Below are 22,224 nucleotides of genomic sequence, written 5' to 3' on the forward strand. Positions count from 1 at the left end.
AGCAGCAGATTTTAACCTCCTGCTTGCCCTGTGGAACAAAAAGAACTCTCTTCTGCAAGAGGATTCTTCTAGAACATAGGAGCTTGCTGCAGCAGAGAAATGTTCCTAGCCTCAACCATGGGCGTAGTTCAAGCAAATGCACTAGCTGATACAGAGCAAGCAGCAGTGATCAAGTGTTCTTGCTCACTGTAAAATGTCATGACTTTGTTGACTTGAAGCCAGCGTAGAGTGTTTCTGGCTCACCTTTTTTTTCCACAGCTGTTACACAGACATGCAACTCCTCAGGTCACAAATCTCCCTGGACAAAAACTATAGGAATTATTAACACTTTTAGAACATACACAAAAGGCCAGGAGAATTAGGAACCGAGAGCTCTAATTAGCTCTCCTAATAAAGAAACATCTTGCCTTCTGGTAGCTGCTACCCTTTAAGCAAGCGCAAAACAGCTCCACTGTTCAACTTTTGATGTTATTCTTAAACACACTGTCATCTAGGGAAGGGTAGTGTTTGCAGAGAGTTAAACACTCATGCCCCAGCATGGTATACAGGAGATCTGCAGTCACATGAACAAGTGCATACCAGTCTCGCTTAGTTGGCGCTTACTGGAAAAGTCAACTGTAATGCTCTTTGAGTTGTTTTGCCTTCTGTGCAAGTTCTCTGAACATGCTGGCTCTGAATCTTCAAGTTCCAGAAATTTTGGTCTGAGGCTCACCTAATCCAATTCCCTTGTCAGTTTTTTATACCTTGCTTTTTAACCTTTAACATAAGCATTTAACATCTCAGACAATTCTACTGTTTTTACAGCTGCAAGGTCTGGATCCAAAGGAGAAAAACAAAACAATGGCTATCAGAACCCAAAACAAGGAAAGTTACTCTGTCAGTGTACAAAGTTAAACAGCTTAATGCAAAACTATTACTTCACTGAACAGCAGAGTTCACTCTTCTCAAAGAGTTAGGAATAACCTGATGAGTACTTTTAGTTGAATTAAACAGGACTGGATCTTTCTCTTCTCAATCAAGTCTTAAATGAAACAGTTTATATGTTTATGATCTGGGAATAAAGGTAATACAATAACCTGGTTTCCTATTTCTCAAAAGGTCCCTCCTGAGAGAGACTATTTATTCACTCACTTGTTCTTTACCTCTGGAAGTGTCAGCAGTCAGGATTTCTTATGTACTGAAGGCTAAGATCACACAACCTCTGCATCCCTGGGCTGTGTTAACCAAGTAGGACTAGCTGAGCCTGCTGCTAACTATGTGGCACTTGCCAGATAAGGACATCTGCCTTACTAGCACCAGGTAAGCATCAACTCCAACAGCCACTCTTTCTTCACAAGTGGAGGAAAGGCAAAAAGACCTGTGTCCAGGAGGCTGGGAACAGAGTGATTAAAACAAAGGAAAACAAGAAAACAAGTCAATTACCAAGGATTTTCATGGCCAGGCAGATGTTCAGGCTGATGTCCCTCTGGCTCCTGGTAAACTTGTCACCATCACCATTAGCACTAGTGACACAGCTGCAGTGGAAAGATGAAGGAATAAACAGGCCATAGATAGATGGCTTTACAAGGATAGTAGCAGTTCTTTTGAGCAAACAACTGCAACAAGAGGAGACTTGGAAGTTTCTCCTTCTGCTCAACTCCTGTTTATCCCACAGAACAGGACATGGTTCACTTGGCTCTTCATTACCACACCAGAAGATGAAAAAACTGCAGGCAGAAGGCCCACCGCACAAGCACTTTTTTATTGAAATCAGGAAGTCGTACAGGTACAGGCTTTGTACAAAAATCTAAGAAAGTAAGTTTCCTAGCTTGACTCCAATAGTTTAAAACTGTGCGTCTGGTTTTATATGTGTGACATTTCAGCAAAAGCTTGAAATGCTCATGAGAGACATTATGTGTTTGTCTGCCTTGCCATAAATTCTGCATTACAGGAAAACAGGGAGACAGACAGACTAGGTTCTTGGTTAGGAGTCCAGCAAGCAATTGGTGTCAGAGTTGTAGCTTATCTAACTCACCCTCAGGAAAGTTGATACCTACCAGACAGTGAAGAATCCCACTATTTGTGCTCAGATGCAGCTCTGTTGATTACATATTTGACTCCCAGGACTGAGATGTGAGTGTATGTGTGTGTTTAAGAGATTGGCACGCAACTCAGATTTTTAAAAGATTTCCTATGTTTAGCTTGCAAGCCATAAAGAGGCAGAAAGCATAAAACTTCATCCTATGTACACACACACACACCCCTTGCATTAAATCAGTGTCAGTAAAATCCAGGAGGGTTCTTAGACTGCCACCACTTGACTTACAAAAATGGGGGGGAGGTGCTGAATGTGTCTGTGGTAGGGTACACCTTGGTATTTCATTCTATAATTCACAGTACGACAACTACTTGAATTCCACCTTAGCATGAAAGAGGGAAAGTTTTTAAAAAACAATTTTTGGAGAATTTTGTAATTTGGTTTGCAATATTAAATTCTGCTCTTGTCCTCCTTCCCCTACTCGTTATAAAACCCAATCAGTATGCAGCCACCATCACAACGTTAAAAATGCATTCAAGGTAGTCGGCTGGTGCCTTGAAACAATACAGAAGTGCTCAAGAAGATAAGTTTCCTGCAAGCTGCAGATTGTACTGGCAGTCAGCATAGGACAGACGCAGCACGAAAGAACAGCTTTGTCCTTGTGAAACGCACACTTGGCTTCCAGGGCACAGGCTGCTGCATCTCAAGAGGATGGAGAGCTGGGGTGCAACGCATGTGAGGCTAGAACGCTCTCTGCAAGGCTCAGATGAACTGTGCCCTCAGAACAAGGCATCTTAGTTCGTTCTTACTACTCCTCTGGCTTTTTGCCCCTACTGCTCCAATATTTGCTATACGCCTCTTGGAACATGTTTTTGCAGGGAATTTTGGCCTTCAGTTTGGTGCAGATAAGGAAAGAACCCCCCATCTTCCGATGAAGAGAGTAGGTCTCCTCTGGCGGAGGGACAAGACGATGCTTCAGCATGACTGGGATTAAAGTATGGATCTTTTCAGTGGTGCTTTGGTTGCCAAAATCGAAAGGCTCCTCAGATGCAAAAGCCTCTCCCAGGATGAGGACAGCATTTAAGTGGGCATCTTCCATTTCCTGCCCAAAAGGAAAGAGGCATAAATAACATTGCTAGCCATTTCAACCACCAGGGAGGAAAAGGAGAAATGCTAGCGCGAACAGCAGCAGCTCAGGAGAAATACCTAGCTATACCCGCAACAAAGGTAACCTCCAGCCCCCAGCAAGACTGATGAACATTTGGTTAATACAGTTTCAAGCAACTAAACCTTCCAGAAGACCATTTGCCCAGTCGTGAAATTTCAGCAGTCATCACCACCTGCAGGGTCTTGCTGGGGGAGAGAAGAAAGGACAGGGGTTTTGGGGCTAGCTGTATCATCAGTACCGCTCCCGCTCCCAAAAGGAAGTGAGAGAACAAAAGCCAAAACCTTTTTTGCCCACCTCCCTCATCCTTATCAACAGGGCTTTCAGACTGACATTGGCTTGTACCACATCAAAAAATCTGGGGAAGTCCACAGACACACAAACTTATCACTAGCCACCACTAAAAGCAGACCCTTCTTTCTGCTCCATACCTTGACTTCGTAGCCAGTGAGGAATTTCATTTCAATGGACTTCTTCAGTACTCTCTCTCTGTCCATGTCAGCAGCTGCCTTGATTACCTGAATGGGAGGAACACTTTCAGGAGAGCTAGGCGATGACTGAAAAATGTTTTGAGCACAGGACTACTGCGTAGGCTACAGGGACACATGCTGCCCACTCGCTCCCTTGCTTCTGCCCTCATTCATCTTCAGGGGTCTGCATGTTGGCCGGTTTTAGGAGCTACTGGCAAAAAGGTACAGCTGCTGGCTCTCCAAAGCTCTTCCTGGCAGGGCTACGCACAGCCCAGAGAATGTAAAAAAAGCTTCACAAATCAATCAGCCCCTCCCCCAACAAAACAGTAAAGCCAACTGTGAGAAGCTTTAGGTGACATCTGCTGGTTCCTGCAGCTCAATTTATCAAATGCAGAACATGGTGATCACCAAGGAGGCACATGTGACTTCACATAAATTTATAAGTCTGTAAGCAAGCTAGAAATTACAGGAAGAGACAGTGACCAGGACAAGCAATTCCTGCATACCCTCATATAAAAGTCATTGAATTCCAAGTGCTCTGATATCCTTTGTTGCCCGAGTCTCCCAGTAAGCAACACTACAGTTCTCCACCTTTGTCATGCAACTTAAACATCCAAACTCAGATAGCCAAAGGCTTGCAGCAGACACGCAGAAGGCTATGGTAAGGGATGAAACAGGAACAGATATCTCTCTCCTGCCGCCAGCCCTGCTTCCCTCCACACCCAGAGTGGATTCAAGTACAAAGTGGTACAGCTAATAGATAAGCAGAATTTTGCAAATACTCCAAGACCCCCAGTGCAGCACTCTAGGACACAGTGCAAGTCCTCACCTCTATGTAGACATCTGTGAACTTCTCATCAAACCCTCGTGTTGCTCCAAAGTCCAGCAGGGCCACCTGGAAATGGACAAACTCATCTGTATTACAGTGTCAACCACTCAAGTACAGCCAGACCTTAAGAAGACTCCTGATGGCTTCAGGAAGCTCAGCTGGCTGGAGAGCCTTTCCACTGCAGCTCAGCTTCCCCCTAACTCCTTTATTTCCCGACCGCAGCACAAACATTTGCACCAGTACATGGCAGAGGAGGTATGGCCTATGCTCACACTCTCACACCTGCTCAGCTGTTAACACCACTTAGCCTTTCTGCATGGGGACAGAGCAGCACAGAGCCTTTTCCCAGCACTTTCCAACATGGACCTCAGGGATGAACAAGCAATTCCATCTGACCTCCAGGGCACAATCAAGCAGCCAAACCAACAAGCAGGACATCTGCAATTGCTTCCCCAGGCACCCTTATATTCAGCACAGCACAAGCCAAGAGCGTTCAACTAAAGAGTCCTTGGCTCAGGAGTGCCCTGGTACAGCACTGCCAGCTGCAACTTCCCCCTGCCCAGCTTCAAAACAGACCCTGAGGCTAAGGAAGTAGCTGTGACTGGATCTAAGGCCAAAGACAGGCAGCCAGCCACGGTTACAGGAGCCCTGCTCTCCCACCCAGACCAAGTGAGGACAAGTGGCAAGGGACAGGTTTCAGCTGTCCTACCTGCCCAGGGCTCAAGGACAGGAATTGGAGAATGCGAGTAAGGGCTCGCTAAATTCTGGGAGTGGGGAAGGATCAAAAGCTGGTAAAACCCAGCTCTTGTACAGGCAGAACAGCAGCTGCTTGGGCTTACCTTGTGCAACTGTGGGTCATAGAAGAAGTTTGACCAGTTTGGGTCAGTCTGCATGTACCTGAACTCAAATAGCTCCCGCAGACACAGAACCAGGATGTTGTGACAGATCTTGAAAAGCAAGGAGAGAAAGCAGCAAATCAGGAGGGCAGCAAGCCCTACGTACGCATGTAATTTACAGCAGGCATCAGCAAACAGGGAACACATCACCACACTGGCAGGAACTATCTGCTCCATACTGTAAAACCCCTGAAGAGGTGAGAGAGAGCCTCTCAGCAACTCCCAGCCCACACCTGCCATGGGACATCCTCAGCAGATAGCACAGATGCCATGCAAGTTTTACATCAGCCTGAGCTGCAGTTGATATCAGCCCCTGGATGTGCCTCCAGAGAGGCTGCTACCCTCTGTCTGGCAGCAGAGAACAGCAGGCTCCAGGAGTCGTCCAACTGCACGTGTTAACTCGTGTCCTGGTCCTGCCTTTTACCTTCCCAGCTTTGACTACGCACTTGGTTGTTGCTTTGAGAGCAAAGGAAGATCTTCACAGTGCGAAGAGGGATCTGGAAGCAGAGGTGGGGGAGGCCAGTAAGGCATTACAGCCTAACCTGGTGGAAAGTCCTGTGGGACCCCGTCCAACACAAAGCCAATGCAGCTCAGGGGAAACGAGATGCGGTTCCAGGGCATTTTAAGTTAAAGACCCAAAGAAGCTAAAAAGGAGAGAGTCTCTTCCTGCAAAGCTGCTGAACAACACACAGAGCTAGGTCCCAACCATTACTGAAAGGGGTCTTCACTAGATACACCCACCATGTACTCCTCAACCAAGTCTTCTGCTGGGCTCAGCACTGACCCACCTTGAGGGAAGAGCAGCAGACCCACACTTGGGACTGACAGGCATGGCGGGAAGCAAGAGTAGCAGTCCCTGAAGAGCCCATTGCTAAATTACGTACTACAGCAGAGCTCTTCTGTGAGGATATTTAAGCTGGAGCTTGTTCAGCAGAAGAACTGCCAGCCCCATTCTGCTCCTCTTCAGCTTCTGCAAAGCTGAGTGAAACGTCATATCCAAGCGGGAGGGAGGAGAACATCAAATGTGAGCCAGACCCTGCTACGGGACACTGCCATTTGGGTCACAAGGCTGTGGGTCAGCCAGGCCAGTCGCTTATAGGAAAGAAGAGCTGCTCCTGCAGCAACACCCCACCTCACAGCCATTTAAAAGCAGCCCTGATGATACAGCAGCCCATCAGAGGGGACAAGCCCTAAGAACAGACAGCTCAGGGGTCACAGGCAGCCAGCTCTGGCATAGCTTCAAGTCCAGTATGGTGCTGAGATCTGTTTATCTAGAGGAACATACTCTGCCCTCTTCCCCAGTGACCTGCTAACAGCTGACAGCTCACACCAATAAAAAAAAAAATCCAAATACCAGGACAGTTATTTCTGCTTCTAGAGCAGCTGCTTGTCCCACCACAGCACTCCAATCCCTTGCTATATTCAGCACCACCGCCTACCCATCCCCACATCCCCCCTCCTGTTTACCGAGAGGTACTTTTCCAGCAGCCCTGTGCAGCACAGGTCAGTTCCACAGGAGGAGATGACACCCAAACACTTGCACAAGGGCAGGAGATGGTTCTGCACTCCTGCCCAAAAGAGCAGCTGCAAAACAAGATCCCTCTCCCCTAACTGACAATCCCTCCCAATCTTAAGGTCATCTGAGAGAGAAGCAGGGCACCTAGGAGTTACCCAGCTAGGCTACCTCCCCTTCAGCCACCCTTGCCATTCACCCCTCCAACCCCTCCCTGCTGAATGCTGGCACCTGCAAGGCCTAGACCAGCCTGAGGAGACTCCAACATCACTGCCAAATTCCCTACACAGAAATCTTCTGAGAGGCTCCAGACAGTCCCCAACTCCAGCCCTGCTTTGCACTGCTCAGCGCTTGCCCTTCCACAAAGCATCCCCTGGTCTACCAGGCACCAGGCAGGCCGAGCACGGTGCTCTGAGCGAGGGGAGAAGGAACACCACCCCACAGTACCTCATTTCGAATCTCCTGGCTGAGCCCTACAGCTTGATCCAAGGGGAAGCCAGACACCAGCTCTGTGGTCAGAACATGCTTGCTGCACAGCTCATCCACTACTCTTGGGACATAAAAGAAGGGGTGGTCTTTCAGCAGCTCCCTAGGGGTTAGAGAAAGGAGAGGAAAAGGTTAGGAGCCCTGAGAGCAGCCGGGCCGCTCCGCAACTCCTCGCGCAGCGCACAGTCCCTTCACACAGCCTCTCCCCACACCCTGGCTGAGGCTGCCAGGAGACGTTTTCCTCAGCAGCTACAGTAGGGATCAAGTCACCAGAAACCACACCAGTGACTTACAGCTGCTGCCAGCTCCTGAGGTCACATCTCCTGCCAGAGCAGTGATATTAGGAGGGCTCCAGGCTGGTACCTCAAGGGGCACTGGGCTCTTCTGCTCACCCCACTTCGCTTCAGGGCCAGACTATACATGTGGAAGGAACAGGCCTTTTCCAAGGGGAACAATGCCACAGGGGGAGTTCTGCAGAGGGACAGGAGGAGCATCCAACCTCTGGCAGCTCCCCCTCATCCAGCCTTCATGTAAAAACAATCTGGACCCCACTGCTCCAGCAAGCCAAGGGAGCCAGCAGTGCTGGTGGTGTTAATTGCTGTAAGAGAGCTGAACTGAAAAACCTCCTGGACTAAAGGATGGGAGATGCTTACAATAGGCTAACAGAAGAGTACACAGAACAGCACTGCAGCCTGGCCTCAAGAGTTACTGCAGTACCTTCACATATGGTAAAACAGACAGGCTCACGCTGAAGGAGAGAGGATATGCTATCACATTTCAGCTGACTGAAAATACTCCTGGCTGAGTCAAGGGGGTAATTCTAGGGGACAGCTCAGGCCACAAACACACACCCTTCCCCTGTGCTACATCCCACGACACAGCATTCATCTCCCCACTGCCCCTGACGTCAAGCAACCTCTCCTGCATTTCACACACACATACAGAGACAGGAGGGGTTGAAGGCAATGGTGTGAACATACTGGAACTTCCTTGCGCAGGCAGCTTCTCTCTGGTAGTCACACTCCAGGGCCAGCTCTCTGCTCAGTACTTCAATCAAATGCTCAGGGAACAAACCTGAAAGTCAAACAGCAGAGAAGAGAGCAGGCTTAGAAAAAAGGAGCCCCTCAGGCTAAGCTTTCCAGAGCTGCAGCTGAGGAGCAACCTGCTATCCAGCCAGGATATCTGAGCTGAAGAGTACAAGAGGGCCCAGAAAGCCAAAGCATATTTCCAACTATATACAGGATCTGCAGGTAATCCCAGGCCAAGGCTACTCAGCTGCTCCTAAGGCAAGGTACATCCACACCGTTCTTGTACGGCAGGGCTCCATCCTCCCCCAGCTCCCATCCCACAGCCCAAGCTGTCTGTTCCTAGCATTGGCACAGCTGTACAGAGACACACACCAAGGAGTAGAAGCACCCAAACACTAGCCTGGGCAAAACCAAAAAGGCTCCAAACCATACCTGCCTACAGCTGGGAGCAGGCACTGCTAGGCAGAAACAGTCAGCATGACTAAGAGTGAACTGCAGCAGCACATAGCCAGGGCCTGAGTTGCCAAGTTCTCCAGTCTTGGAGCTGGAAAACCGATCTACTTCCTGAGCCAGATGCAGCTGGGACTGCCACAGCCTCTGTGGGGACCTGCCCAGCCACCACAGAGAACAGTCCCAGGTTTTCTCAGCACCCAACCTGATTTTAAAGCAGTATTTGTACAGTCCCACTAAAATTTACAGCTGCTGGAGGCAGGTATTTGGAAAAAAAGAGTAGCAAGTCCTGCATTCCCTGTGGGAAAAGGGAGTTCTCCATGTGCTGGGACACTGAGCGAGCTCCAAGTCTGACAGTTCTCCACCTCTCCACAACTCTGACTGGGAAGAACAGAGAACAACTGGGAAGAACAGAGAATGGCAGGGATGGAGAGCTACAGAAAACATGGAGAAGAATGTGTTCTGCCAAATGTACCAGAAAATAATAGGGACAGAGCAAGACTACCTAACCTGAACACTGCCCACACTTCATGAAAGCCATCGAAAGTGAGTATACCCAGACACTTGATACTTTGCTGAGAGTTCCTATAGGTCCTTCACCATAAAGAGTACCCAGAGACAAGTACGCATTACTCTGGCAGGTGCGTGCACATGCATGGCCAGGAAAAAACAACACAGGCGCACTTCCCACCCCACTGAGTAGACACTGGAGCAGGCACGTGCCCAGCAAAGGCAGTGGCAGCTCTGTAGCGGGGGAGCGAAGCAGAGCATGGCTCCCCAGGTTGGCCCTGCACCCACTGCCCTTATTCACTACCCCTCCTGCTTTCTGCAGATCTGCTCCCAGGCAGACTTATCAATTCTTAAGTCCTTTTCACTGTTTCCTTGAGGATGTTTTGTCCCTCCAGTCTGTGGAGAGAAGTATGCAATATGCTTCTTGAAAGTGGTTGGCAGAACTCAACATGCGCCAGCAGGAACACAGGACCTGCCAAGGGTCTCTGGCTTTTTACCTTCAGGGAGAATATTGCTCATGCTCAGGACAGTCATCAGGTTGTTAACATCACTGTTGATGCTCTGGGCGACGCCGGGGTACTGCAGGACAGAATGGGAGAGGGCAGTGTTGAGACTAGATGACCCAGTTGCAGAGAGTAAGATCAAAACGCCTTCCAGCTCAACATCTGCTGACCCCCACAACACAGCCACCTACAGTCTGGCAATGAACCAGGGCATACTTTGCCTTGGACCCTTCTCAGTCAGCAAGGGATCTCACTCCTTTGGATTATAAACTGTGTTGTGCAAGGTGTTTCAGCTCCAGAATTCAATTTTGTTACAAATACCTGCTTGAAGTTGCCACCAGCTTTAGTGTGAGTGGGTGAACACCCTCCTGCATCATCAGACTGTCACTGCTCAACAGTCAGTGCCTGCTTGTCGCTTAAAACTCCTTTAACCTTTGGGCTGTGGCCAGAAAGCATCATGTGGCACATGCACATCCCAGAGGGGACTGACCTATGGAGCAGGCAGGACCTGCACACACAGCCCTAAAAGTACAAGCGGTCCCTCACCACCATTATCTCCACACTGCAGCGGTATGAGACGTCTCCCGCTCATCTGGAGTCAGAGACTGGCTCAAGCTGCAGAACCTTTTCTGTCCCTTCCTTCTGCTTGCACTAGGTAAGACATTGCTGGACCCAAATTTTAACTTGTATTAAAATGTTTCTTATTTGTCTAGCAGTAAACACACTTACGCAGTTCCCCTGCCCTTCTAGAGGGCACAGACAAGAGACAAGGTTGGTCTGTAAAGCCCACCTGGATTTTCATGGCAACTTCTTTCCCATTTTTCAAGCGTGCCAGGTGAACCTGACCAATTGAAGCAGCAGCAAAGGGGCGTTCTTCAAAGGACTCCAGTTTATCCCTCCAGCTGGGGCCAAGGTCATTGTTCAGAGTTTTCTACAAATAAAAAGAAAACATCAGGCTGTGGGAAGCAAAGATTTAAGATTTTCACTGCTGGAAATCATGTTTCTCTACGGTGACTCACACAGCCTACAGTAGTTCTGAGTACCTATACCCTGCTTTCTAGATTGTCCTCCCTTCCTCCTCATCGCACACCATTGCGAGGAGCGCTCCATCCAGCAGCGCTCCCCCAGCACTGAACAGATGCTGATCAGATCTGTGTGAGGCTCTGGACTAAAGGACAAAGATCTCAAGCACAACCACCACTGCCTTAGCAATACGAAAGTCCCCTCTTCCAGAAAATGAGCAAGGAGTTAGATATTTCTCCTCTTTCATCATGCTGCCAAGCTGAACAGAAGCAATCCAGGCGTGCAAGAGTGACTCTCTTTAAGGCAATACTGATAATTAAACATCACAGCCTGCTTTAACAGCTTTTTTGCTACATTGCCAGACTGCCATATTTAAGTTCTGGCTCTGCTCAGTGTCTTTCAGAAGATAAGTAGTGCTGGCAATTCCTTTTGCATCATCCTTCACATCTTAATTTACAGAGGGAAGTAGAAACAAAGAGAGAACACGTGCACAGGAGAAAGCAAACTTAGTTTGCTTCTTTCTGGCTCTTCTTGATGGTGGGTTAGATTTAACGAAAAAAATTAAGGACAAATTTGCTGTTAACTTTCTATCAGACTAAGGCTTGTAAGTCTGTTTCTAAAACAGAATATAGACACTTCTAGACACTGGCTTAACATCCATGAGACAGACAAGAAAGAGGAAACAGAAGAAGAGGCTACCTTCAACAAGACCCTATAATCATATTTGTATGCAACATCCTGTTCCATCAGCATAGTCTTGGGATATAAAAACAACCCACATTTTTCCCTCTGTTTAGAGCTGAGCTTCAATGTTTTGGAGAGAAAAGGCAGCATATAATTGAGATAAGGAATCAGATGTTACCCATGATTGAAAGTTGAAAAAATGTCAATTGAAATTGAAAAAAGCAACACGTATTGAAAGAATACTCTCACAAATCCCCATCCACCTCCCCTACTGGGGTATGTCACAGGTGAGATTTATTCTGTTACCGTCCCTCCTCCCCTGATAATCAGAGGAAAGAATATTTCTCACCATCATTTGCTTTATTGGCATGAAGTCAGCACTCTGGCGTACACGCTCAAAAATCCGCTGGAGATGAGGGTTGATGAAGGCATCATCTGCCAAGAGAAAAGCACACGGCAGTCAGTGCAGGCACTGCATTCTCCAGGTGTTCTTCAGCACACAAAGAAACATGCACCTGCTTTCAGACAAGCCAGGTTATCCTGCCCCCAAGCACACCCCAGTGAAGGTTTTGGAAATAATTCTAGTTCAGAAACTCTCCATACCCAGAAGTGGCACCTGAGGCATCACATCTTTAGAAATGAGCCAAACAGAAGTCCTGTGCACAAGTAGCAAAATAAAGAAAAAAAGCTACTCCTTCCTTTTCAGTTTTGCAAAAAAGCTGCATGTTACCCAAACATCTCTTAAGCTACCCTGTACTGGAGCAGGAAGAAGTTTCTGTGCACCCCCTCCCAATTACCAAGGGAAAGATAAAGTATGAATATGCTAGAAAGCACGCTGAGAAACTTTTTATACTTTGGAATTAAGCATCAGTTGTTATAGTGCTCCCTGGCTTTGTCCAGCAGCACTGCCAAGAGCAGCGGGCAGCGCCGCCCAGCACAGAGGCTTTTGGTGTGATGGCAGGCTGCACAAACCTAAGAGCAGAGTGCTCTGCACAAGCCTCTGTCATCTGCCAGCGCGTCTTCTTGCTGAGAGCAGTACAGCATTCAGGTCTAGAAGAGGCCACTGTGTCATGGGAACAGAGGTCACAGAAGGAACCCTCTAGAGAGTCATCCCAGCACTCACAGGTTCATAGCATGGTTCAATCCAGTCTAAGGGGCAGCAGCTTCTCTAGAAAGCTGTGCAATGGTAAAACACCACTTACGCAAGTACTGAACTCAGAGGAATCAAGATTCAGCATCTGCTACTGTAAACAACTACTCAGATGCAAAGCAACTACAAGTGGGCAGAAGAAAACACAGCTGAGCCATAAGTAAGTTATTTTACAAGTCAGAAGGATTTAGCAAGCAAATATTTACGCTCATAAAAAAGAGGAGGGGTAGAGACATCTTAAAAGATTAGTTCTCTCCTTTGAGCAAAGGCTTCTATAACAACCCAGAGAAAAACCACCAGTTCTGGCAAACTTTTCATTTCATAAAGGTTTATGGAGGAATTAGATTTATCTGCTGCTCTCCCAACACTGGAAAAAAGTCCAAGCTACCAGCCTTAACCTTGAGAACTCACCCTGCACATGTGACATCCAAATAAAAATCTATCATTCCTCTGCATTTACAAATGCATGTACAACCGTAAGTCTATCCCAGGAAACAAGAAACAAACAGCTACCTTAAGAGCACTGTCCTGGGAAGAAGGGTGGAAAGGAATGGCAAGAAAAATTCAGAGACATGACATTAACACTCAGTGTTGTTTAGAGATTCCCACCGAAGCCATAAGCAGCATTTAAAAGTACTAACAAAACCCCACTGTGGAATCAACAGGAGTTTTTAAGAGGAGCTCCCATTCTGTCGCTGCAAGTCAGATTAACAGGCTTTGCAGGAACAGTGAGTAAAAACTCGTGTTGTGACATTATAACCCTGCAAGAAGGCTAGACATTGCATTTTCATGCACATTCCAAACACTGAAAGAAAATTCTGCTCTATCAACAATGGTGTATCACTGCCAAGCCTCTGAACATTATAAAAACTATTCTCAGGGATATGTGAAAGTATTACCCATCATGCTGTAACATGATAACCTGCACCACCTCCTAGGACGACTGTGCAGAAAGAGAACAGACCTCACCAAAAGTGACTCCTGCTCCTAGAAGCTGCTTGTGTCAACGTATCAGGGTCTGCCACAGGCATTTAGGATCAACTTCTGTTATTTTGCTTATTGCTGACATCCAAAAAACTCACAAGGTATTTCAGCCTTTAGTCTGAGAGGGCATTCTTAACTGGGGCTGCTTGACCACCGCTCCTTTGTTCATTAGCACAATGCCAAATAGCCAAGAAACCTGCAAGTCCAGACTGACTGTACAGAAACTCAGCAGCAACGTTAAAAATCAGTCATGCTGCAGAGGCAACAAAACGAGGCTTACAACATGCTGATGAACAAGGTTTTACGTCTTTGTGGTGAACTGATGAGGCCTTAGCAGAACGAAACACGAAGCAGAAGTCAAGGCAGGGCACTCTCAACTGGCAAACGCAGCTGCCTTGCCAACATCTTCCAGAGCACACGCACCACAACGTGGGATGGGCCCTTGGCATCCTTTTTGCGCATGACCTGCAGGGATGTGGGTCCCTAGCAAATCTGACTCCCAGCAGCAGACATCAGGGTTTTTAAGGACACTGCTTTGTAGTTTCTGGGTGGTTTAGCTCACAGGTGCTCGGCTGCACCTGGACAACATAGAGCCCCTGTGCTCCATTAGCACATGCCCCTGTTAATAGAAGAAGCCAATTCAAACTCGCCAGACCACAGAGAAGCCCATGAAGTGGCAGGAACCATGTGAAGCCCTCCTGTCCAACAGCCAGCCCAAGAACCAGATACTCCACACTGTTGGAAGTGTCTAACCTATTTCACCACAGCTGTCCCTCAGCAAGGTTACCTATGTTCTCGCCAGGCACTGCGGCATTCCACCCTCTCATCACAAGAGTCAAATGAGGGCTGGGCATCTCCACTGAGGTTGTTAAAGGTATGTATGTTCCTGACACCCAAATGAAGTCAATTGGCAAGTGTTTGACACTCCTGCCAGAGCTCAGTAACATTAGGAGACGGCACACAAGTGACAAAAATCCAGAGCACTTCTGCTCCTCAGAGCTGGCCTTTCACAGCTATTGCGTCTTCACTCACATCCAAGCATTGGGCAGCTGTGACCAGGCTCTGGACATGCGTCAGGTCCAACTCAGTGGTGTCTTAAGAATTTTAAATTAATCCCAACCTACAATAGACAAGTTCACTTCAGAGCTGATTTCCAGACATGGATCACTCGCCCCACATACCAGAGGCACTGGCCACAGAAAGCCAGGAGCACAAGAGTTCCTTCTGGACCTGCACTGTGAACCACCAGTCAGTGGCACCTGGCAGTTTCTACAGGGTGAGAAAACAGCATGTGGTGGCAGGCCATGACATAGCAGCTGCTGCCTCCCACCTAGCTTTGTTAATGTTGCCATCGGCCTGGCACGCACCTAAAACAAGCAATTAGCAAATGAAGAACAATGAAGTACCACAATCAGGACTCTGTGGAACAGGGAGCTGGTCTTGCTTTATCGACTAGCCCAAATTATTTAATACAATACTAGATCCAGCCTCATCAGTCAACACCTACAAAAATTCAAGTAGAAGCACCAGCCAAGCAAGCCAAGTACTTCAAACACTCAGACACTGACTCTGTTTCAGTGACATCTTGAAAGCTATTTCCAGACAAGCGTAACAGCTATTTTTGGCTGGTTCTTTCCTTCCCTATCAAGTTGGGCAGGAAGGCAAAGTGGACAAGTCCAGATAAGGTTTGAATTCAGCACACCTGCTATCTTCCAGGAGTAACCTAACAGTTGAGTGCAGACACTGATGTCACTCATGCCTTCATCTGTGATCACCGACTTCAGAGCCCAATGGAGTAAGTACCAGTTTGAAGTCTCCTCAAGATGAAAACAAGTGTTTTATACCTGATAATCTTATCAGCTGTACTGGCCTTTCCAGCAAAGCTTCAATGCCAACAAGGCATATAAACCATAAATATGCTGTAAGGGGAGAGGGCTGTGGATATAACCTTGACCACTTTTGGTGAACAAAGAACAGGATCACATTCTTGTTATCGTCCTCCTCCTTTCTAGCAGGACACTTGTGTACAGAACATGATATAGCTCTGCTTCTCAACAATTGCTTTTAACATAGGCATTAAAATTCAGAGAGAGCATCACCTTATTTTCAACCAATTTCACTTGTGTCCCTGACAGCAGGGGCATTGGGAAAGTGATGGTATATAGTGCACACACAGTTATTTCATACTGGATTAGACCAAACTGAATCAAATGTATCTCCATCACTGCTCTCACATGAGAAAGCCACTTGTCCAGTTTCTCCACATTCACTTGACACTGATTCCAGACAGCTGACCATGTATCACAAGAAATCAACTGCCCCACCTGGCAGCACTGCTAAGGAGGATAGCTGAGGACTTATGCTACCACTTACCCTGAATGCTTAACATCTGCCCCAGCTTCAGTGCCGCTCCTCGGACCTTGCACAAGGTTCTCACAATTCTTTCTGCATTGGCCTCTGACAGGAACGGGCTGGAATCCATCACCGCTTTCTTTCCTGAGGAGAGAAAGTGTAGGGATTGAAGAGCACCCTTACCTCAGTGAGCTCAATCCATTGTGTTAGTCCACATTCAACAAATTTGCCCTTCCCCAGAGAAATCAAACTAGGACTAGACTCTCTGCCTTCACTGCAACCCAGGGGCACGGACTGCACTTGGACAGACATGTCTTGTGCCGACTTTGACATTGCTGGCTTGAGGGCCAACAGCAGCAAGTCACAGCAGCACAGCCATCCATGGAGGCTATGCAAGCTGTCCAGGACCCTGGGCAGATGTTGGTGCTTGAACTCACTGTGCCAGCTAGCTCAGCCTAAAACACCACATAAAGGTCTCCGAAGTCCCACACCATAGGCTGCAGCATTGCCATAGCCTCAGAAGAGCAGCAGGGGTGAACCACAGGAAGGAAGAATTGTCAAAAGCTCTGACAGCACACTGGGATAGACTGAGAACGCGCTGGCACTTCTTAAGGTGGGAGCAGAGATTCACACCAGCACTACACCTCCTTTCTCATGCCCAATAATTCTTGCCCAAAACATACATAAACACATATTGCTGTACAATTGCACATCCACAGTGTGCACTAGGCATCTGTAGACAGCAGACAACTTTCACATCTCCAAGTCCCCAATAACATTCTTTTCTAATCAAACTGAAACTTACTGGCTCCTGATGCACAGGCAAAACAAACTCTCCCAACACTGTAACCCCAAAACACCATGGCTGCATGTAGCATGTTGAAAAAGCAGCAGATTGTAAATCTATGATGAGGTTAATCAAGGTAGTCAAATCCAGGGAGGCTGGAGACAGTCCTCACAGAGGAAGCCCAGCAGGAGCTCTCATCTGTGATACCGTGCTCTTCTTGGAGAATTGTGCTGGAAGGGAAATTAATTCCCATTGTCAAGATTGCCATTTTTTTCCCTTTTACATTCTCACACGTACATGGCGTTCCTCACCACGTTCTTATGGGCAGCTTGCTACTGAGAAAGATGCTGCCTTTAAGATGGAAGAACATCTCAATGGAGTTAGTCACTTGTTCTGACTGCACATAGAGGCTGTGCAGGGAAGAGGCCAAACCCTTCTGTCCTTACTGCCATCAGCAGTCATGGAAGCATCAGCTTGCACAGAACAAGGCCCAAAATACACATACTCAAACACACACATTCCCATTCCCCAGAAAGGGTAAAGCTGTCTGACAGGCTCACTAAGTAATCATTGCAGCCATCTACACACCAGTGCCACTGCCCCACGTATGCAATGTGGTTTTTATGTGGCATAAGAAGCACCTCCCCCCCCCCCCCCCTTTTTTTTTAAAAAGGGAGAGGGAAGGACACCCTGACTCAATTTTGTGGTCCCTTTGGGAGAAGCAACCCAAAACTCCTTCTCCAGGCGATGCCCAGTAGAGCAGGGACAGAAGGGGCAGGCAGGCACCCGCCAACCACTTCTCTCGGGGCTGCAGCTCAGCTCCTGCTGATGGAGAGCCAAGCAGGAGGAAGGTTAGGTCTTACAGCCAGGCTGCAGGGCCCACAGCTGGTATGCTGATCTTGGAGCTACATTTTTTTTTTTCATCACTTCAGAGGAAAGGGTAACAAAGGACAGAGCCACAGAAGCCCACATATACAACAAGCAGGGCCCAAAAAGGCATGGCAGCTGCAGCAGCCCTGAAGATCTCACGCAGACGGAAATTACTGGTGTGTCATGTAGTGCCTACAGCAGCAAGAGATTCTCTCCATCTCCAGCTAGCTCTCAGGAAGAGGGAGCTCAAACTGGCCAGGGGACAGAAGAAAGAACCAAGAGTCAGACTGAAGTAGCTGCTGTCTAAACTTTGGCGGCTCGCACAACTTGGTACAACCTTCTTGAGGCACTAAGCAAGTTACTGATCTGACAGACACCCTTCAGCCCCAGCAAGTAGCTGCCTTGCTTACGTAGCTTTCCCTAGAGAAGTGATGCCACTGAACTCTCCACTGGCAGTGCACAGAGGATGCCAAGCACTGCCTTCCCCTGTCCTTCAGCCCCTCCTTTCCTCTGCCTGTTTTGTGGGAGAGCAGCAAGATAGCACTGCATGTGGGACTGCAGCGATGGCACTGCATCTGTCCAAATCCCTCTCCCAAGCAAAGAATATGCATGAAAAGGAGAGAAGAATAAAGACACCAGGAGAAAGTACACAGGACAACTATCCTGCTCTTGAGAGCAGGATGCAGAGAAGCAGGAGGGGCCCAGAAGTCACCATTTACATCACACAGAGCAATCCTCAGAGCAGGTTTTGCTCTGGATCCTGAACGTAATGAGTCTGAGAGGCTGAAAAGGTAGAGCTGCCTAGGGCAGAAGGATGTGGCTTTGCCCACTTGAAAAGCTGGCTCTGGCTTGGAGCCATCTAACAGAGCTCTGGCTCTCAACTGTCCCATCAGGAAAATTCTGTGTCCTTAGCAATGATGAGGCAGATGAACCCTTGTATGAGCTCTGACATACAGACACACAGAAGCTAGGGAAGCTACAGAGTCAAAGCCTTACCTTCCTTCACACACAAACATCCTCCTTTGAGTCTGCAGCAGGATAAAGGAGTTAGTTAATGATTAAAGTCACCTCCAAAAGCCAATGAACCCTGACAATTTTAGAAGAGTCTTATCAGAGAAAGAGCCAAACACAGGCACTCCCCATCCTCTTTTCCTGATGTGCTTCTCATTGAAGTCAAGTCCACAGGGGCACTACCTGATCACCAGGCAGCCCAACACCACGTGATCAGCTGTTGCTTGTTTATGTACTTTGGTAAAAAGTGGGCATGAACAAGAAGGTGACTTGAAAGCAAGAGTCAAAAGCAGGATTATGCAAATGGCAAGTGAAGAGGAAAAAACAGAGAGAAAACGGACATAGGCTTCCAAGGCTAGGTGGAAAGGAAGTGGGGATAAAACCCAGCACAAGTTCATGAAAAAGCATGCCAACTTGCAGTAAGTTAACATTTTTCTCAAAGACTGAAGGTCTTTCGATGCTACAAGCCATTTTCTCCCCATCTTAAGATTATAAACTTTTTTTTTTTACCTACTTCATCAGGGAAAGAAAAAAAGGCAAAGAGAAGTCACATCTAAGCAAGCTGTGGCAACAAGGAGACTTCAGAAATGAAGGCTCCTGCAGCCATGGTGCCTGGAGCCTATCAGCTCTTCTACAGCAGAGGCAGCAGACAGATGCTCTCAGGAGTGCTTGACCCATGTTCTCCTTTCCAAATCCAGAATCAGAGTGAACCCTCCCAAATGTGTGTGCATCTCACAGCTGTATCACTGATTTTTCCACTTCCTTTGCTACTGTCAAATGGAAAACTAGCCACTGGACTGTGTGTGTATTTGGTTTTAGGACCATCCAATGCACAAACTCTGGGGAAAGTGAAGAGTCAAGAACATCGCCTAAGCACTTAGGACTGAAAACTCACAGAGATTGCAATATTCCTTTACACAAGAAAACAACTCTACATTCAAACCTAGGCCAGCTGCCAGCCCTTTGGGACTCTGCCCAGTCTGGCATTTGCACAGCGCCTAGTAGAACGGCTGGTACAGGTCATTAATAAGTTACAAAGTTGACCTTGAACCCAGAGTGTCTTTACTAGTAATGGCAGCTATTTATCTGGCTACTCTTTTATTTTCTTCCTGGAAGTTTATTCTACCCTCCCATTCCCACCCCGTGTCAGCCTTGCACTTTAGATACACACTCTAAATACTGAGACTGCCATCAAGGTCACCAGTGACCAAGGAGGTTATTTTTAATTAGCTACATCAGCCTACCAAGAAAATTCCCACTGGAAGTCAAGTACATCCATCTTCTTTTTTAAAAAGTAAGATGAACCAAACCACTTAAAGAACTTAAAGAGGGCAGCATTAGGCCCTCAAGCCCTTAGAAAAAAAAAAAGAACCAAAAAACACCAAACAAAACCAAACTGTACCTACCCACAGGAATTTGGCAGTGGAAAGAATTTACGTCCAGGACATCAGGCTTGGATGGAGAAGGGAGAAATTCACAAACTCTTGCACCAGACATTTTTCTAGGATAAATCCCTTAAGTGAATTGTTTACGGAAAGAAAGATAATCCAGGACAGAGAGAGAAGAAGGGCCCTGTGGCTACTGAAGAAGGATGGGGAAATTGAGCAGGAAAGGACAGATCAGCATTAGCGCAATTGCTAGAGAACATTCAGGAGAGTAGGCATTTGTGGTTCCTCCATTTGATAACAGCAATGGAAAGAAAAGTACAAGCCCTGCTACTAGAGTCACCTGTAGCTCAGGAATTTCTGGTTTGCGGTTTTGTGACTGAAGGACCAGTGTCTCTAGATCCATTTTAAAGTTGTGAAGACACTTTCATTTGTACTGTCTGGTCAAGAGGAGGGTAACCAAGTGAAGGCTCTTTCCCGTCACTCCTAGATGCCAGTGAAGGCTCTTTCCCGTCACTCCTGGATGCCAGTGAGAGCATGAAATTCTTAGGCATGCCTTTGGGCATATACACATCCCACTTGTTTAAGTTTGAAGTGCCAAGAAGTTACTATTAACATTGCAGCAGTGGGGAGAGAAAAGACATCCTCTACCAGCTTCCAGAGAACAGGACAGTAAGTCATTCTCAGAGACAAGTCTTAAGCCGAGCTTATGGCACTGGCAGCCAGAAAACTTGGACACAAATACCTCGAGCTGAAATCATGAAAGGGGTGCAGAGGTATTTTTAAAGAAATGTAGAGGTACCTATGTCAAGAGATTTCCCCCAAGAACAGCCAAGGCTGGTACTGCCAGAACAACAAGAAAATGGGATCTTGGACTCAGAACTATGCACATATCCTCTGCCATGCATTTCTGCAGGAGCAGAGCCCATGGAAGGACTGCTCATCCATCAAGCCTTACCCACCACTGTAAAATCCTGTGGAAAACACATCCAAGGACACTAGCTAGAGGCTGTAGCTGAGTCACCTGGACACTTTCTGGGTCCTTGGCCTGAGAAGCTCCGAGAGAGTATGAAAGCTGAAATAGTCTTTTACATCTGCCTCACCTCAATACTGGCTGCTCTTTGCACATTCTCAGTCCCACTACCCTTCTCCTTTACAGCTCTTATCTAGGCAGACATGACAGCAAGAGGGGAAGCAAGAACAAAAGCAAGACAGCTAAAAATAAAAGCCAGGTCATTTTCTAACTCCCTTGCCTAGCATCAAAGTTGGCAGTTCTCATTGCCTTATTCTTTCATCAACGTTTGTTCAAGAAAATTACTCTTCCCAAAGCATGACTCAGACTGTAGAGTAGGCTTTTGGCACCAAGCTGTAGTTACAGGGGAAATAATAGTTTCCCTAGCAAGAAGAAAAAAGTCTAAAGGTGCAATCGCAAGGAAAAAGTGTGTGTTGCCCTCTAAAATAAATAATCCTTTCTCATGCTGTAAGGAAAGAAGCAAAGCTCATTTTATTCCCTCAAATTTCATAGCTCTGCAAGCTCATATTTTCACTTGGGGGTGTGCCCAAGTAGAAAATAATCTGGCAAGCAGAGAAATACCAACAGTTGTGCAATTCCTCCTCTGTTACAAGCAAAGCAAATCATCAGCTTCCAACAGGTATGAACAACCTGTCAAACATCACAAGCACTGAAAGTGAAAGCCTTCAAGGATTCTCTACAGGATGGGCCACGTTTGCCTGAATGCATGCTTTTAAATCAAAGCAAAGAAACCCACCCAGCCTCAAACACCTCAGGTCATGGAGAGAAACAACAACTCTTTGCCAAGGATCCTTTTTCTCTGCTGGGCTGCTCTGCATTGCCTAGCTGTACAGGGAATACAAAGATGGAAGCATTAACAAGTAGTGTCCTGGGTGGCACACAACCCCTGCCTGTCCCCCCACCACAGGAAGTGTGTTTCACCTTCTGGGGTGTTGTTTTTTCGGTTTGGGGTTTGTTTGTTTGGGTGGGTTTTTTCAGGGTTCTCCCCCCGCCAAATTTCTTCAACAGCTACTCCAGTACCTCCTGGAACAGAGGTTCACACTATCTCAGTCTCCATCTTTCCCCCACCCCAAAAGAA

General features: G+C 47.2%; 1 protein-coding gene across 1 annotated transcript in view; it reads right to left on the minus strand.

Moving 5' to 3' along the window:
• Positions 1-2,825: 2,825 nt before the first annotated feature.
• Positions 2,826-22,224, minus strand: part of COQ8A (coenzyme Q8A) — a 34,199-nt gene continuing 14,800 nt past the window's right edge. Inside the window, exons 5-14 of the mRNA XM_009485432.2 lie at positions 16,082-16,204; positions 11,924-12,009; positions 10,658-10,798; positions 9,862-9,943; positions 8,357-8,450; positions 7,338-7,479; positions 5,321-5,428; positions 4,482-4,547; positions 3,614-3,700; positions 2,826-3,119 (exon numbers count right to left, since the gene is read on the minus strand). Of these exons, the coding sequence (XP_009483707.1) occupies positions 2,826-3,119; positions 3,614-3,700; positions 4,482-4,547; positions 5,321-5,428; positions 7,338-7,479; positions 8,357-8,450; positions 9,862-9,943; positions 10,658-10,798; positions 11,924-12,009; positions 16,082-16,204 (1,223 nt within the window). The remainder of the gene's footprint in view (positions 3,120-3,613; positions 3,701-4,481; positions 4,548-5,320; positions 5,429-7,337; positions 7,480-8,356; positions 8,451-9,861; positions 9,944-10,657; positions 10,799-11,923; positions 12,010-16,081; positions 16,205-22,224) is intronic.

The sequence above is a fragment of the Pelecanus crispus genome, chromosome 3 (assembly GCF_030463565.1).
Source record: "Pelecanus crispus isolate bPelCri1 chromosome 3, bPelCri1.pri, whole genome shotgun sequence".
Lineage (NCBI taxonomy): Eukaryota > Metazoa > Chordata > Aves > Pelecaniformes > Pelecanidae > Pelecanus > Pelecanus crispus.